Source organism: Bombina bombina, chromosome 2 (assembly GCF_027579735.1).
Source record: "Bombina bombina isolate aBomBom1 chromosome 2, aBomBom1.pri, whole genome shotgun sequence".
NCBI lineage: Eukaryota > Metazoa > Chordata > Amphibia > Anura > Bombinatoridae > Bombina > Bombina bombina.
The window spans coordinates 189,321,729-189,336,105 of record NC_069500.1 but is presented as its reverse complement, the minus strand read 5'-3'; the positions used below and the strand labels follow the sequence as shown (position 1 = coordinate 189,336,105).

Here is a 14,377-nt window from a genome sequence, read left to right as displayed (position 1 = left end):
CCTGCTAAAACACAATAATTCCGGACTATTCAGCTAATCTTAACATTACGTGCTAATGTACAGTGCTGGTCTAACAAGAATGCAAGCCTTTATCTCAGTCACAGAGAGTGTAAGTTGCTGATAAACCCAAACAATCATAAAACAAAGAACCTTGAAAACAGAGAGAGGAAAATTTAAGATACAAAGCGAGTTTCCCCACCCAGTTTGTGCCTTTAGAATACAGCGTTGAAAATAATGATAATCATGCTTGGAGAGGCCCATTAGTATCCTCTTTCCAGCATTTGCCTTCTAATGCCCCCTATGGTAATGCGCACATTAGTGTACCCTCTCAGTAATGTCATCAAACCCCCTAAAGGGGCAGAACCAATGATTCAAAAAGGGACAACCTACTGTACAATTCTTCCCATTAATTAGCTCCCAATTATAAATTTTCCCTACTGTAAATAAGCATTAACAATTACACATTAAAGGGGCACGACACATGATTTTTTTTCTTTTATGATTCAGATAGAACATACAATTTTCCAATTTAATTCTTAAATCAAATTTGCTTCATTCTCTTAGTTTTATTTGTTGAATGAGCAGCAATGCATTATTGGAAACTAGATAAATACGCTGAGTAAACCATAGACAAGAGGTATATATATGCGGCCATCAAATCAGCAGCTAGCACATGTCTGGCAGCAATTGTTATCCATTTTCAAGAGCACTACATGGCAGTACCATTTCCTGCCATGCTGTGCTCCAGACACCTACCAAGGTATACCATAGGAACAAAACAAATTTGATAATAAAAATAAAATTGGGAACATTTAAAAACAGTATGCTCTGAATCACAAAAGAACTTTTTTGTGGTTCAAATCTCTAAATAAAACATTATATAACAGGGTTAAAATTAAGGAATTCTGAATAATCCTTTAAAATATTACCTCATCTTTTCGTTTTATGGAAACTTCATAATTCTGCAGGAGCTCCTGAAGGTTGTCTACCTTATTGCTTAGCTGAGTAATATGTTCTGCGTGCTTTTCACTTTGTCTTTTCAGCTCTGATTTGTGTTGCTCAATGATGGTAAGTCTCCATTTGCTTAATTCAGCCATTACATTTATCTAATAAAATAGGATACATTTTTGTTTAGAATAAAAAGTGTCCCTTATAGGAACTCTGGCCTTCAGAACTAATAAAGGAACAATAGATTAATACAATTGATCTATCAAGCAACTCATTCTTACTACAACTTAAATAGAAAATAAAGTAAATATTCAAGATAAAGGATTTTTAAACAATAAGATGATGTTAACACTAAATGTTCCTAATCTGTTTATTTGGGTATTAATCACCAACATTTGAAATTGATGTGAGCTTTAAGATTTTTGTATAAAACATAATTTATGCTTACCTGATAAATTCCTTTCTCCTGTAGTGTAGTCAGTCCACGGGTCATCATTACTTATGGGATATTAACTCCTCCCCAACAGGAAGTGCAAGAGGATCACCCAAGCAGAGCTGCTATATAGCTCCTCCCCTCTACGTCACACCCAGTCATTCGACCGAGAACCAAACGAGAAAGGAGAAACTATAGGGTGCAGTGGTGACTGGAGTATAATTTAAAAATTTAGACCTGCCATAACAAACAGGACGGGCCGTGGACTGACTACACTACAGGAGAAAGGAATTTATCAGGTAAGCATAAATTATGTTTTCTCCTGTTAAGTGTAGTCAGTCCACGGGTCATCATTACTTATGGGATACCAATACCAAAGCTAAGTACACGGATGACGGGAGGGTCAGGCAGGATCTCTATAGGGAAGGAACCACTGCCTGAAGAACCTTTCTCCCAAAAACAGCCTCCGAAGAAGCAAAAGTGTCAAATTTGTAAAATTTGGAAAAAGTATGAAGAGAAGACCAAGTTGCAGCCTTGCAAATCTGTTCAACAGAGGCCTCGTTCTTAAAGGCCCAAGTGGAAGCCACAGCTCTAGTAGAATGAGCTGTAATCCTTTCAGGAGGTTGCTGTCCAGCAGTCTCATAGGCTAAGCGTATTATGCTACGAAGCCAAAAAGAGAGAGAGGTAGCAGATGCTTTTTGACCTCTCCTCTGTCCAGAATAAACGACAAACAGGGAAGAAGTTTGGCGAAAATCTTTAGTTGCCTGTAAATAAAATTTCAGGGCACGGACTACATCTAGATTGTGCAGAAGTCGTTCCTTCTTTGAAGAAGGGTTAGGACACAATGATGGAACAACAATTTCTTGATTGATATTCTTGTTAGTGACTACCTTAGGTAAGAACCCAGGTTTAGTACGCAGAACTACCTTATCTGAATGAAAAATCAGATAAGGAGAATCACAATGTAAGGCTGATAACTCAGAGACTCTACGAGCCGAGGAAATAGCCATTAAAAACAGAACTTTCCAAGATAATAGCTTGATATCAATGGAATGAAGGGGTTCAAACGGAACACCCAGTAAAACGTTAAGAACTAAGTTTAAGCTCCACGGTGGAGCTACAGTCTTAAACACAGGCTTAATTCTAGCCAAAGCCTGACAAAAAGCCTGAACGTCTGGAACTTCTGACAGACGTTTGTGTAAAAGGATGGACAGAGCTGAGATCTGTCCCTTTAAAGAACTTGCAGATAAACCCTTTTCTAAACCTTCTTGTAGAAAAGACAATATCCTAGGAATCCTAACCTTACTCCATGAGTAACTCTTGGATTCGCACCAGTGTAAGTATTTACGCCATATCTTATGGTAAATTTTCCTGGTAACAGGTTTCCTAGCCTGTATTAAGGTATCAATTACTGGCTCCGAAAATCCACGCTTTGATAAAATTAAGCGTTCAATTTCCATGCAGTCAGCTTCAGAGAAATTAGATTTTGATGTTTGAAAGGACCCTGAATTAGAAGGTCCTGTCTCAGAGGCAGAGACCAAGGTGGACCTGGACCCGTAACGAGGAAGCTTGGCGTTCTGGCGAGACGCCATGAGATCCATATCTGGTTTGCCCCAACGACGAAGTATTTGGGAAAAGACCTCCGGATGAAGTTCCCACTCCCCCGGATGAAAAGTCTGGAGACTCCTGGGATGTGGATCGCTGACAGGTGGCAAGAGTGAGACTCTGCCCAGCGAATTATCTTTGATACTTCCATCATCGCTAAGGAACTCCTTGTCCCTCCCTGATGGTTGATGTAAGCCACAGTCGTGATGTTGTCCGACTGAAACCTGATGAACCTCAGAGTTGCTAACTGAGGCCAAGCCAGAAGGGCATTGAGAACTGCTCTCAATTCCAGAATGTTTATTGGAAGGAGACTCTCTTCTTGAGTCCATGATCCCTGAGCCTTCAGGGAATTCCAGACAGCGCCCCAACCTAGTAGGCTGGCGTCTGTAGTTACAATTGTCCAGTCTGGCCTGCTGAAGGGCATCCCCCTGGACAGATGTGGCCGAGAAAGCCACCATAGAAGAGAATCTCTGGTCTCTTGATCCAGATTCAGCGTAGGGGACAAATCTGAGTAATCCCCATTCCACTGACTTAGCATGCACAATTGCAGCGGTCTGAGGTGCAGGCGTGCAAAAGGAACTATGTCCATTGCCGCTACCATTAAGCCGATTACCTCCATGCATTGAGCCACTGACGGGTGTTGAATGGAATGAAGGGCACGGCAAGCATTTAGAAGCTTTGTTAACCTGTCCTCTGTCTGGTAAATTTTCATTTCTACAGAATCTATAAGAGTCCCCAAGAAGGGAACTCTTGTGAGTGGTAAGAGAGAACTCTTCTCCTCGTTCACTTTCCACCCATGCGACCTTAGAAATGCCAGTACTAACTCTGTATAAGACTTGGCAGTTTGAAAGCTTGAAGCTTGTATCAGAATGTCGTCTAGGTACGGAGCTACCGAAATTCCTCGCGGTCTTAGTACCGCCAGAAGAGAGCCCAGAACCTTTGTAAAGATTCTTGGAGCCGTAGCCAACCCAAAGGGAAGAGCTACAAACTGGTAATGCCTGTCTAGGAAGGCAAACCTTAGATACCGGTAATGTTCTCTGTGAATCGGTATGTGAAGGTAAGCATCCTTTAAATCCACTGTGGTCATGTACTGACCTCTTTGGATCATGGGTAAGATTGTCCGAATAGTTTCCATCTTGAACGATGGAACTCTTAGGAATTTGTTTAGGATCTTTAAATCCAATATTGGTCTGAAGGTTCCCTCTTTTTTGGGAACCACAAACAGATTTGAGTAAAACCCTTGCCCGTGTTCCGACCGCGGAACTGGGTGGATCACTCCCATTAGTAAAAGGTCTTGTACACAGCGTAGAAACGCCTCTTTCTTTATCTGGTTTGTTGACAACCTTGAAAGGTGAAATCTCCCTTGTGGAGGAGAAGCTTTGAAGTCCAGAAGATATCCCTGAGATATGATCTCCAGCGCCCAGGGATCCTGGACATCTCTTGCCCAAGCCTGGGCGAAGAGAGAGAGTCTGCCCCCCACTAGATCCGTTTCCGGATCGGGGGCCCTCACTTCATGCTGTCTTAGGGGCAGCAGCAGGTTTTCTGGCCTGCTTGCCCTTGTTCCAGGCCTGGTTAGGTTTCCAGCCTTGTCTGTAGCGAGCAACAGCTCCTTCCTGTTTTGGAGCAGAGGAAGTTGATGCTGCTCCTGCCTTGAAGTTACGAAAGGCACGAAAATTAGACTGTCTAGCCCTGGGTTTGGCTCTGTCTTGAGGCAGGGCATGGCCTTTACCTCCCGTAATATCAGCGATAATTTCTTTCAAACCGGGCCCGAATAAAGTCTGCCCCTTGAAAGGTATGTTAAGTAATTTCGATTTAGAAGTTACATCAGCTGACCAGGATTTTAGCCACAGCGCTCTGCGTGCCTGAATGGCGAATCCGGAATTCTTAGCCGTAAGTTTAGTTAAATGTACTACGGCATCAGAAATAAATGAATTAGCTAGCTTAAGGGTTTTAAGCTTGTGTGAAATCTCATCTAATGTCGCTGAGTCAAGGGTCTCTTCCAGAGACTCAAACCAAAATGCTGCCGCAGCCGTGACAGGCGCAATGCATGCAAGGGGTTGTAATATAAAACCTTGTAGAACAAACATTTTCTTAAGGCAACCCTCTAACTTTTTATCCATTGGATCTGAAAAGGCACAGCTATCCTCCACCGGGATAGTGGTACGCTTAGCTAAAGTAGAAACTGCTCCCTCCACCTTAGGGACCGTTTGCCATAAGTCCCGTGTGGTGGCGTCTATTGGAAACATTTTTCTGAATATAGGAGGGGGTGAGAAAGGCACACCGGGTCTATCCCACTCCTTAGTAATAATTTCAGTAAGTCTCTTAGGTATAGGAAAAACGTCAGTACTCGTCGGTACCGCAAAATATTTATCCAACCTACACATTTTCTCTGGGATTGCAACTGTGTTACAATCATTCAGAGCCGCTAACACCTCCCCTAGTAATACACGGAGGTTTTCCAGCTTAAACTTAAAATTTGAAATGTCTGAATCCAGTTTATTTGGATCAGATCCGTCACCCGCAGAATGAAGCTCTCCGTCCTCATGCTCTGCAAATTGTGACGCAGTATCAGACATGGCCCTAGTATTATCAGTATACTCTGTTCTCATCCCAGAGTGATCTCGTTTACCTCTAAGTTCTGGCAATTTAGACAAAACTTCAGTCATAACATTAGCCATGTCTTGTAGAGTGATTTGTAATGGCCTGATGTACTTGGCGTTACAATATCACGCACCTCCTGAGCGGGAGATGCAGGTACTGACACGTGAGGCAAGTTAGTCGGCATAACTTCCCCCTCGTTGTCTGGTGAATGTTGCTTAACATGTACAGATTGACTTTTATTTAAAGTAGAATCAATGCAATTAGTACATAAATTTCTATTGGGCTCCACCTTGGCTTTTGAACATATTGCACAAAGAGATTCCTCTGTGTCAGACATGTTTAAACAAACTAGCAATTAGACTAGCAAGCTTGGAAATACTTTTCAACTAAATTTACAAGCAATATGTAAAAACGTTACTGTGCCTTTAAGAAGCACACAAAAATTGAAAATATAAGCGTTTTTTATCACAGTCAAAGCACAGTCTCACAGATCTGCTGTGAGTGATTACCTCCCTCAAAACTAGTTTTTAAGACCCCTGAGCTCTGTGGAGACGTCCTGGATCATGCAGGGAGAAAAAGGCAGACTGTGACTGAATTTCTGATGCGTAGTAAAAGCGCCAAAATAGGCCCCTCCCACTCACACTACAACAGTGAGGGAAGCTCAGTAAACTGTTTTAATTTAAAACAAACGACAGCCATGTGGAAAATAAAGCCCAAAACAATTTTTCACCAAGTACTTCAGATAATTAAACGATTTAACATGCCAGTAACCGTTTAAAATCTAATATATGAAATGTCATTAAAAAGCCTGCTGCTAGTCGCTCACACTGCAAGTTAGGCTAAAAGTTATATGCATACAGTATTTTCCCAGTGAAGTGCCATTCCCCAGAGATACTTAAGTGTAAACATATATACATATCAGCCTGATACCAGTTGCTACTACTGCATTTAAGGCTGTACTTACATTATATCGGTATTAGCAGTATTTTCTCAGTCAATTCCATTCCTTAGAAAATAATATACTGCAACATACCTCTTTGCAGGTGAACCTGCCCGCTGTCCCCTGATCTGAAGTTACCTTACTCCTCAGAATGGCCAAGAACAGCAAACGGATCTTAGTTACGTCCGCTAAGATCATACACAAAAACTCAGGTAGATTCTTCTTCAAATTCTGCCTGAGAAGGAAACAACACACTCCGGTGCCGTTTAAAATAACAAACTTTTGATTGAAGATATAAAAAACTAAGTTTAATCACCACAGTCCTCTCACACATCCTATCTATTAGTTGGGTGCAAGAGAATGACTGGGTGTGACGTAGAGGGGAGGAGCTATATAGCAGCTCTGCTTGGGTGATCCTCTTGCACTTCCTGTTGGGGAGGAGTTAATATCCCATAAGTAATGATGACCCGTGGACTGACTACACTTAACAGGAGAAATCTTCTTTTCGTTAATAGGGGTCACCTGGTCTAAACATAGCAACTGTTAAAAAATGAACCCATATAATGTTGTGGACTTCCTATTTAAAAAGGGAATATATATATATATAAATAAATATATATCTTAAAATTTGCCCTTTGGAAAGTTATAGTATTTTGTTATGGTATCAGATCATTTAGTATAAAGCTCTTAAAGCCCAATACAAATAATAATTTTCTACTATTTATATAATAATTGTTAATTGAAACAAAGGTTAAAACTAGCATAGTAACATAATTTAAAAATATGAAAAAACATAATTTATGCTTACCTGATAAATTTATTTCTCTTGTGGTGTATCCAGTCCACGGATCATCCATTACTTGTGGGATATTCTCCTTCCCAACAGGAAGTTGCAAGAGGATCACCCACAGCAGAGCTGCTATATAGCTCCTCCCCTAACTGCCATATCCAGTCATTCGACCGAAAACAAGCAGAGAAAGGAGAAACCATAGGGTGCAGTGGTGACTGTAGTTTAAAATTAAAAAATACCTGCCTTAAAATGACAGGGCGGGCCGTGGACTGGATACACCACAAGAGAAATAAATTTATCAGGTAAGCATAAATTATGTTTTCTCTTGTAAGGTGTATCCAGTCCACGGATCATCCATTACTTGTGGGATACCAATACCAAAGCTAAAGTACACGGATGAAGGGAGGGACAAGGCAGGTACCACTGCCTGTAAAACCTTTCTCCCAAAAATAGCCTCCGAAGAAGCAAAAGTATCAAATTTGTAGAATTTTGAAAAAGTATGAAGCGAAGACCAAGTCGCCGCCTTGCAAATCTGTTCAACAGAAGCCTCATTTTAAAGGCCCATGTGGAAACCACAGCTCTAGTCTCTTGATTGATATTCTTATTAGATACCACCTTAGGTAAAAACCCAGGTTTGGTACGCAGAACTACCTTATCTGCATGGAAGATCAGATAAGGAGAATCACATTGTAAGGCAGATAACTCGGAAACTCTACGAGCCGAGGAAATAGCTACCAAAAAAAGAACTTTCCAAGATAAAAGTTTGATATCTATGGAATGAAAAGGTTCAAACGGAACCCCCTGAAGAACTTTAAGAACCAAATTTAAGCTCCAAGGTGGAGCAACAGGTTTAAACACAGGCTTGATTCTAATTAAAGCCTGACAAAATGCCTGAACGTCTGGAACATCCGCCAGACGCTTGTGCAAAAGAATAGACAGCGCAGAAATCTGTCCCTTTAAGGAACTAGCCGACAATCCTTTTTCCAATCCTTCTTGGAGAAAAGATAATATCCTGGGAATCCTGACCTTACTCCATGAGTAGCCCTTGGATTCACACCAATAAAGATATTTACGCCATATCTTATGATAGATTTTCCTGGAGACAGGCTTTCATGCCTGAATTAAGGTATCAATGACTGACTCTGAGAAACCACGCTTTGATAAAATCAAGCGTTCAATCTCCAGGCAGTCAGCCTCAGAGAAATTAGATTTGGATGGTTGAAAGGACCTTGAAGTAGAAGGTCCTGTCTCAGCGGCAGAGTCCATGGTGGAAAGGATGACATGTGCACCAGATCTGCATACCAAGTCCTGCGTGGCCACGCAGGCGCTATCAAGATCACCGATGCTCTCTCCTGCTTGATCTTGGCAATCAGACGAGGGAGCAGAGGAAACGGTGGAAACACATAAGCCAGGTTGAAGGACCAAGGAGCTGCTAGAGCATCCATCAGCGTTGCCTTGGGGTCCCTGGACCTGGATCTGTAACAAGGAAGCTTGGCGTTCTGGCGAGACGCCATGAGATCCAGTTCTGGTTTGCCCCAACGATTAATCAATTGTGCAAACACCTCCGGATGGAGCTCCCACTCCCCCGGATGAAAAGTCTGTCGACAGCGAATTATCTTTGAGACTTCTAACATCGCTAGGGAACTCCTTGTTCCCCCTTGATGGTTGATGTAAGCCACAGTCGTGATGTTGTCCGACTGAAATCTGATGAACCTCATTGTCGCTAGCTGAGGCCAAGCCTGAAGAGCATTGAATATTGCTCTTAGTTCCAGAATGTTTATTGGAAGGAGTGTCTCCTCCTGAGTCCACGATCCCTGAGCCTTCAGGGATTTCCAGACTGCCCCCCAGCCTAGAAGGCTGGCATCTGTCGTTACAATTGTCCAATCTGGCCTGCGAAAGGTCATACCTTTGGACAGATGGACCCGAGATAGCCACCAGAGAAGAGAATCCCTGGTCTCTTGATCCAGATTTAGTAGAGGGGACAAATCTGTGTAATCCCCATTCCACTGACTGAGCATGCAGAGTTGCAGCGGTCTGAGATGTAGGCGTGCAAACGGCACTATGTCCATTGCCGCTACCATTAAGCCGATTACTTCCATGCACTGAGCCACCGAAGGGCGAGGAATGGAATAAAGAACACGGCAGGAATTTAGAAGTTTTGATAACATGGACTCCGTCAGGTAAATTTTCATTTCTAGAGTCCCTAGGAAGGAAACTCTTGTGAGTGGGGATAGAGAACTCTTTTCCTCGTCCACCTTCCACCCATGCGATCTCAGAAATGCCAACACTATGTCTGTATGAGACTTGGCAATTTGGAAGTTTGACGCCTGAATCAGGATGTCGTCTAAATAAGGGGCCACTGCTATGCCCCGGGGCCTTAGGACCGCCAGAAGCGACCCCAGAACCTTCGTAAAAATTCTTGGGGCTGTAGCTAACCCAAAGGGAAGAGCTACAAACTGGTAATGCCTGTCTAGGAAGGCAAACCTGAGAAACCGATGATGATCTTTGTGTATCGGAATGTGAAGATAAGCATCCTTTAAATCCACTGTAGTCATGTATTGACCCTCCTGGATCATAGGTAGGATGGTATGAATAGTCTCCATCTTGAATGATGGAACTCTGAGGAATTTGTTTAAGATCTTTAGATCCAAAATTGGTCTGAAGGTTCCCTCTTTTTTGGGAACCACAAACAGATTTGAGTTAAATCCCTGTCCCTCCTTTGGAACTGGATGGATCACTCCCATAACTAGGAGGTCTTGTACACAGTGTAAGAATGCCTCTCTCTTTATCTGGTTTGCAGATAATTGTGAAAGGTAAAATCTCCCTTTTGGGGGGGAATCCTTGAAGTCCAGAAGATATCCCTGGGATATAATTTCCAACGCCCAGGGATCCTGGACGTCTCTTGCCCACGCCTGGGCGAAGAGCGAAAGTCTGCCCCCTACTAGATCCGTTACTGGATAGGGGGCCGTTCCTTCATGCTGTCTTAGAGGCAGCAGCAGGCTTTTTGGCCTGCTTACCTTTGTTCCAGGTCTGGTTAGGTCTCTAGACCGTCTTGGACTGAGCAAAAGTTCCCTCTTGTTTTGCATTAGAGGAAGTTGATGCCGCACTTGCCTTGAAGTTTCGAAAGGCACAAAAATTAGACTGTTTGGCCCTTGATTTGGAACTAACCTGAGGAAGGGCATGACCTTTTCCTCCAGTGATATCAGCAATAATCTCCTTTAAACCAGGCCAGAATAGGGTCTGCACCTTGAAGGGAATGTTAAGCAGCTTAGACTTTGAAGTAACGTCAGCTGACCATGATTTAAGCCATAGCGCTCTGCACGCATGGATAGCAAAACCAGAATTCTTAGCCGTTAGTTTAGTCAAATGAACAATGGCATTAGAAACAAAAAAATTGGCTAGCTTAAGTGCTCTAAACTTGTCAAGTATGTCATCCAATGGAGTCGCAACCTGTAAAGCCTCTACCAGAGACTCAAACCAGAACGCCGCAGCAGCAGTGACAGGAGCAATGCATGCAAGGGGCTGTAGAATAAAACCTTGTTGAATAAACATTTTCTTAAGGTAACCCTCTAACTTTTTATCCATTGGATCTAAGAAAGCACAACTGTCCTCGACAAGGATAGTAGTACGCTTTGTTAGAGTAGAAACTGCTCCCTCCACCTTAGGAACTGTCGTCCATAAGTCCCGTGTGGTGGCGTCTATTGGAAACATTTTTCTAAAAATAGGAGGGGGAGAGAACGGCACACCTGGTCTATCCCATTCCTTAGTAATAATTTCTGTAAACCTTTTAGGTATTGGAAAAACATCAGTGCACACCGGCACTGCATAGTATTTATCCAGACTAGACAATTTCTCTGGCACTGCAATTGTATCACAGTCATTCAGAGCAGCTAAAACCTCCCTGAGTAACACGCGGAGGTGTTCAAGCTTAAATTTAAATGTAGAGATATCAGAATCAGGTTGCATCATCTTCCCTGAGTCAGAAACATCACCCACAGAAAGAAGCTCTCCTTCTTCAGCTTCTGCATATTGTGAGGCAGTATCAGACATAGCTCTTAAAGCGTCAGTATGTTCTGTATTTCGTCTAACTCCAGAGCTATCTCGCTTTCCTCTAAATTCAGGTCGTCTGGCTAATACCGCTGACAGTGTATTATCCATGACTGCCACCATGTCTTGTAAAGTAAACGCTATGGGCGCCCAAGATGTACTTGGCGTCATTTGAGCGTGAGTCCCTTGAGCGGGAGTCAAAGGATCCGACACGTGGGGAGAGTTAGTCGGCATAACTTCCCCCTCGTCAGATTCCTCTGGTGATAAATTTTTTAAAGACAGAATATGATCTTTATTGCTTAATGTGAAATCAGTACATTTGGTACACATTCTAAGAGGGGGTTCTACCATGGCTTTTAAACATAATGAACAAGGAGTTTCCTCTATGTCAGACATGTTTGTACAGACTAGCAATGAGACTAGCAAGCTTGGAAAACACTTTAAATCAAGTTAACAAGCAAATATAAGAAACGGTACTGTGCCTTTAAGAGAAACAAATTTTGTCAGAATTTGAAAAACAGTGAAAAAAGGCAGTAAATCAAACGAAATTTTTACAGTGTGTATAAGCTAACAGAGCATTGCACCCACTTGCAAATGGATGATTAACCCCTTAGTTCAAAAAACAGATCACAAAAACGATAGACACGTTTTTTTAACAGTCACACCAAACTGCCACAGCCTTGCTGTGGGCCTACCTTCCCCAACAAACGATTTTGGAAAGCCTAAGAGCCCTTTAGAGATGTCCTATAGCATTCAGGGGACTCCTGGAGGAAACTGGATGTCTCAGTCTGTAAAAGTTACTGCGCAAAAAAAGCGCTAAATTAAGCCCCTCCCACTCATAATAACATAGTGGAAAGCCTCAGGAAACTGTTTCTAGGCATATTTAAGCCAGCCATGTGGAAAAAACTAGGCCCCAATAAAGTTTTATCACCAAAGTATATATAAAAACGTTTAAACATGCCAGCAAACTTTTTATATTGTAAATATAAAAGAGTATTACCTCAGAAAGTAAGCATGATACCAGTCACTATTAAATCACTGTATTCAGGCTTACCTTACATAACTTTGGTATCAGCAGCATTTTCTAGCATTCACATCTTCTAGAAAAAATCTTAACTGCACATACCTCATAGCAGGATAACCTGCACGCCATTCCCCCGCTGAAGTTACCTCTCTCTTTAGTCATGTGTGAGAACAGCAATGGATCTTAGTTACAACCTGCTAAAATCATAGAAATCACAGGCAGATTCTTCTATTTTTCTGCCTGGGACAAAATAGTACAACTCCGGTACCATTTAAAAACGACAAACTTTTGATTGAAGCAAGATAACAGCTATAATTCACCACTTTCCTCTTACTACCTCCATGCTTGTTGAGAGTTGCAAGAGAATGACTGGATATGGCAGTTAGTGGAGGAGCTATATAGCAGCTCTGCTGTGGGTGATCCTCTTGCAACTTCCTGTTGGGAAGGAGAATATCCCACAAGTAATGGATGATCCGTGGACTGGATACACCTTACAAGAGAAAAGGAAATTTATGCTTACCTGATAAATTTATTTCTTTTAAGATATGACGAGTCCATGGATTTCATCCTTACTTATGGAATAAAGCCTCCTGATTAGCAGGAAGTGGCAAAAAGAACCACAGCAGAGCTGTATATATAGCTCCTCCCTTCCCTCCCACTCCAATCATTCGACCGAAGTTAGGAAGAGAAAGGAAAAACCCAAAGGTGCAGAGGTGACTGAAGTTTAACAAAAATAAATATCTGTCTTCGAAATGACAGGGTGGGCCGTGGACTCGTCATATCGTAAAAGAAAGAAATTTATCAGGTAAGCATAAAATTTCTTTTCTTTTACAAGATATGACGAGTCCATAGATTTCATCCTTACTTATGGGATACAATACCAAAGCTATATGACACGGATGAAAGAGAGGGACAAGACAGGAACCTAAACGGAAGGCACCACTGCTTTAAGAACTTGTCTCCCAAAACCAGCCTCAGATGAAGCAAGTGTCAAATTTGTAAAATTTGGAAAAAGTGTGAAGAGATGACCAAGTTGCAGTCTTGCAAATCTGTTCAACAGAAGCATCGTTAAATGCCCATGAAGAAGCCACAGCACTAGTGGAATGAGCCGTAATTCTTTCAGGAGGCTGCTGTCCAGCAGTCTCATATGCCAGATGGATGATACTCTTCAGCCAAAAACAAAGAGGTAGTCGTAGCTTTCTGACCCCTACGCTATCCAGAAAACACAATAAATAAAGAAGATGATTGACAAAAAATTTTAGTCGCCTGCAAGTAAAACTTCAGGGCACGGACCACGTCCAAGTTATGCAACAAACGCTCCTTCTTAGAAGAAGAATTAGGACACAATGAAGGAACAACAATTTCCTGATTAATATTCTTATGAGAAACAGCCTTAGGAAGAAAACCAGGTTTGGTACGTAAAACCACCTTATCAGAATGAAAAATAAGATAAGGAGAGTCACATTGTAACGATGAAAGCTCGGAAACTCTACGAGCCGAAGAAATAGCAACCAAAAATAAAACCTTCCAAGATAACAACTTAATATCTATGGAATGCATGAGTTCAAACGGAACCCCTTGAAGAACACTAACAACTAAATTCAAACTCCAGGGTGGAGCAATTGGGCTAAACACAGGCTCGATTCTGGTCAGAGCCTGACAAAAAGACTGAACGTCTGGGACATCTGCCAAACGCTTGTGTAGCAAAATCGACAAAGCAGAAATGTGTCCCTTTAAGGAACTTGCTGATAACCCCTTCTCCAATCCTTCTTGGAGAAAGGATAAAATCCTGGGAATCCTAACTCTACTCCATGAGTAGCCCTTGGATTCGCACCAACAAAGATATTTACGCCACATTTTATGGTAGATCTTTCTAGTGACAGGCTTACGTGCCTGAATCAAAGAATCAATGACCGAATCAGAGAACCCGGGTTTAGGTAAAATCAAGCGTTCAATCTCCAAGCAGTCAGCTACAGAGAAACTAGATTA

The 14,377-nt window shown here is 42.1% G+C and overlaps 1 protein-coding gene across 1 annotated transcript in view; it reads right to left on the bottom strand.

Moving 5' to 3' along the window:
* POC5 (POC5 centriolar protein) overlaps window positions 1–14,377 on the bottom strand; it is a 295,101-nt gene that overhangs the window by 214,997 nt on the left and 65,727 nt on the right. The window contains exon 6 of the mRNA XM_053701388.1: window positions 930–1,106. Coding sequence (XP_053557363.1) covers window positions 930–1,106 — 177 coding nt within the window. The remainder of the gene's footprint in view (window positions 1–929; window positions 1,107–14,377) is intronic.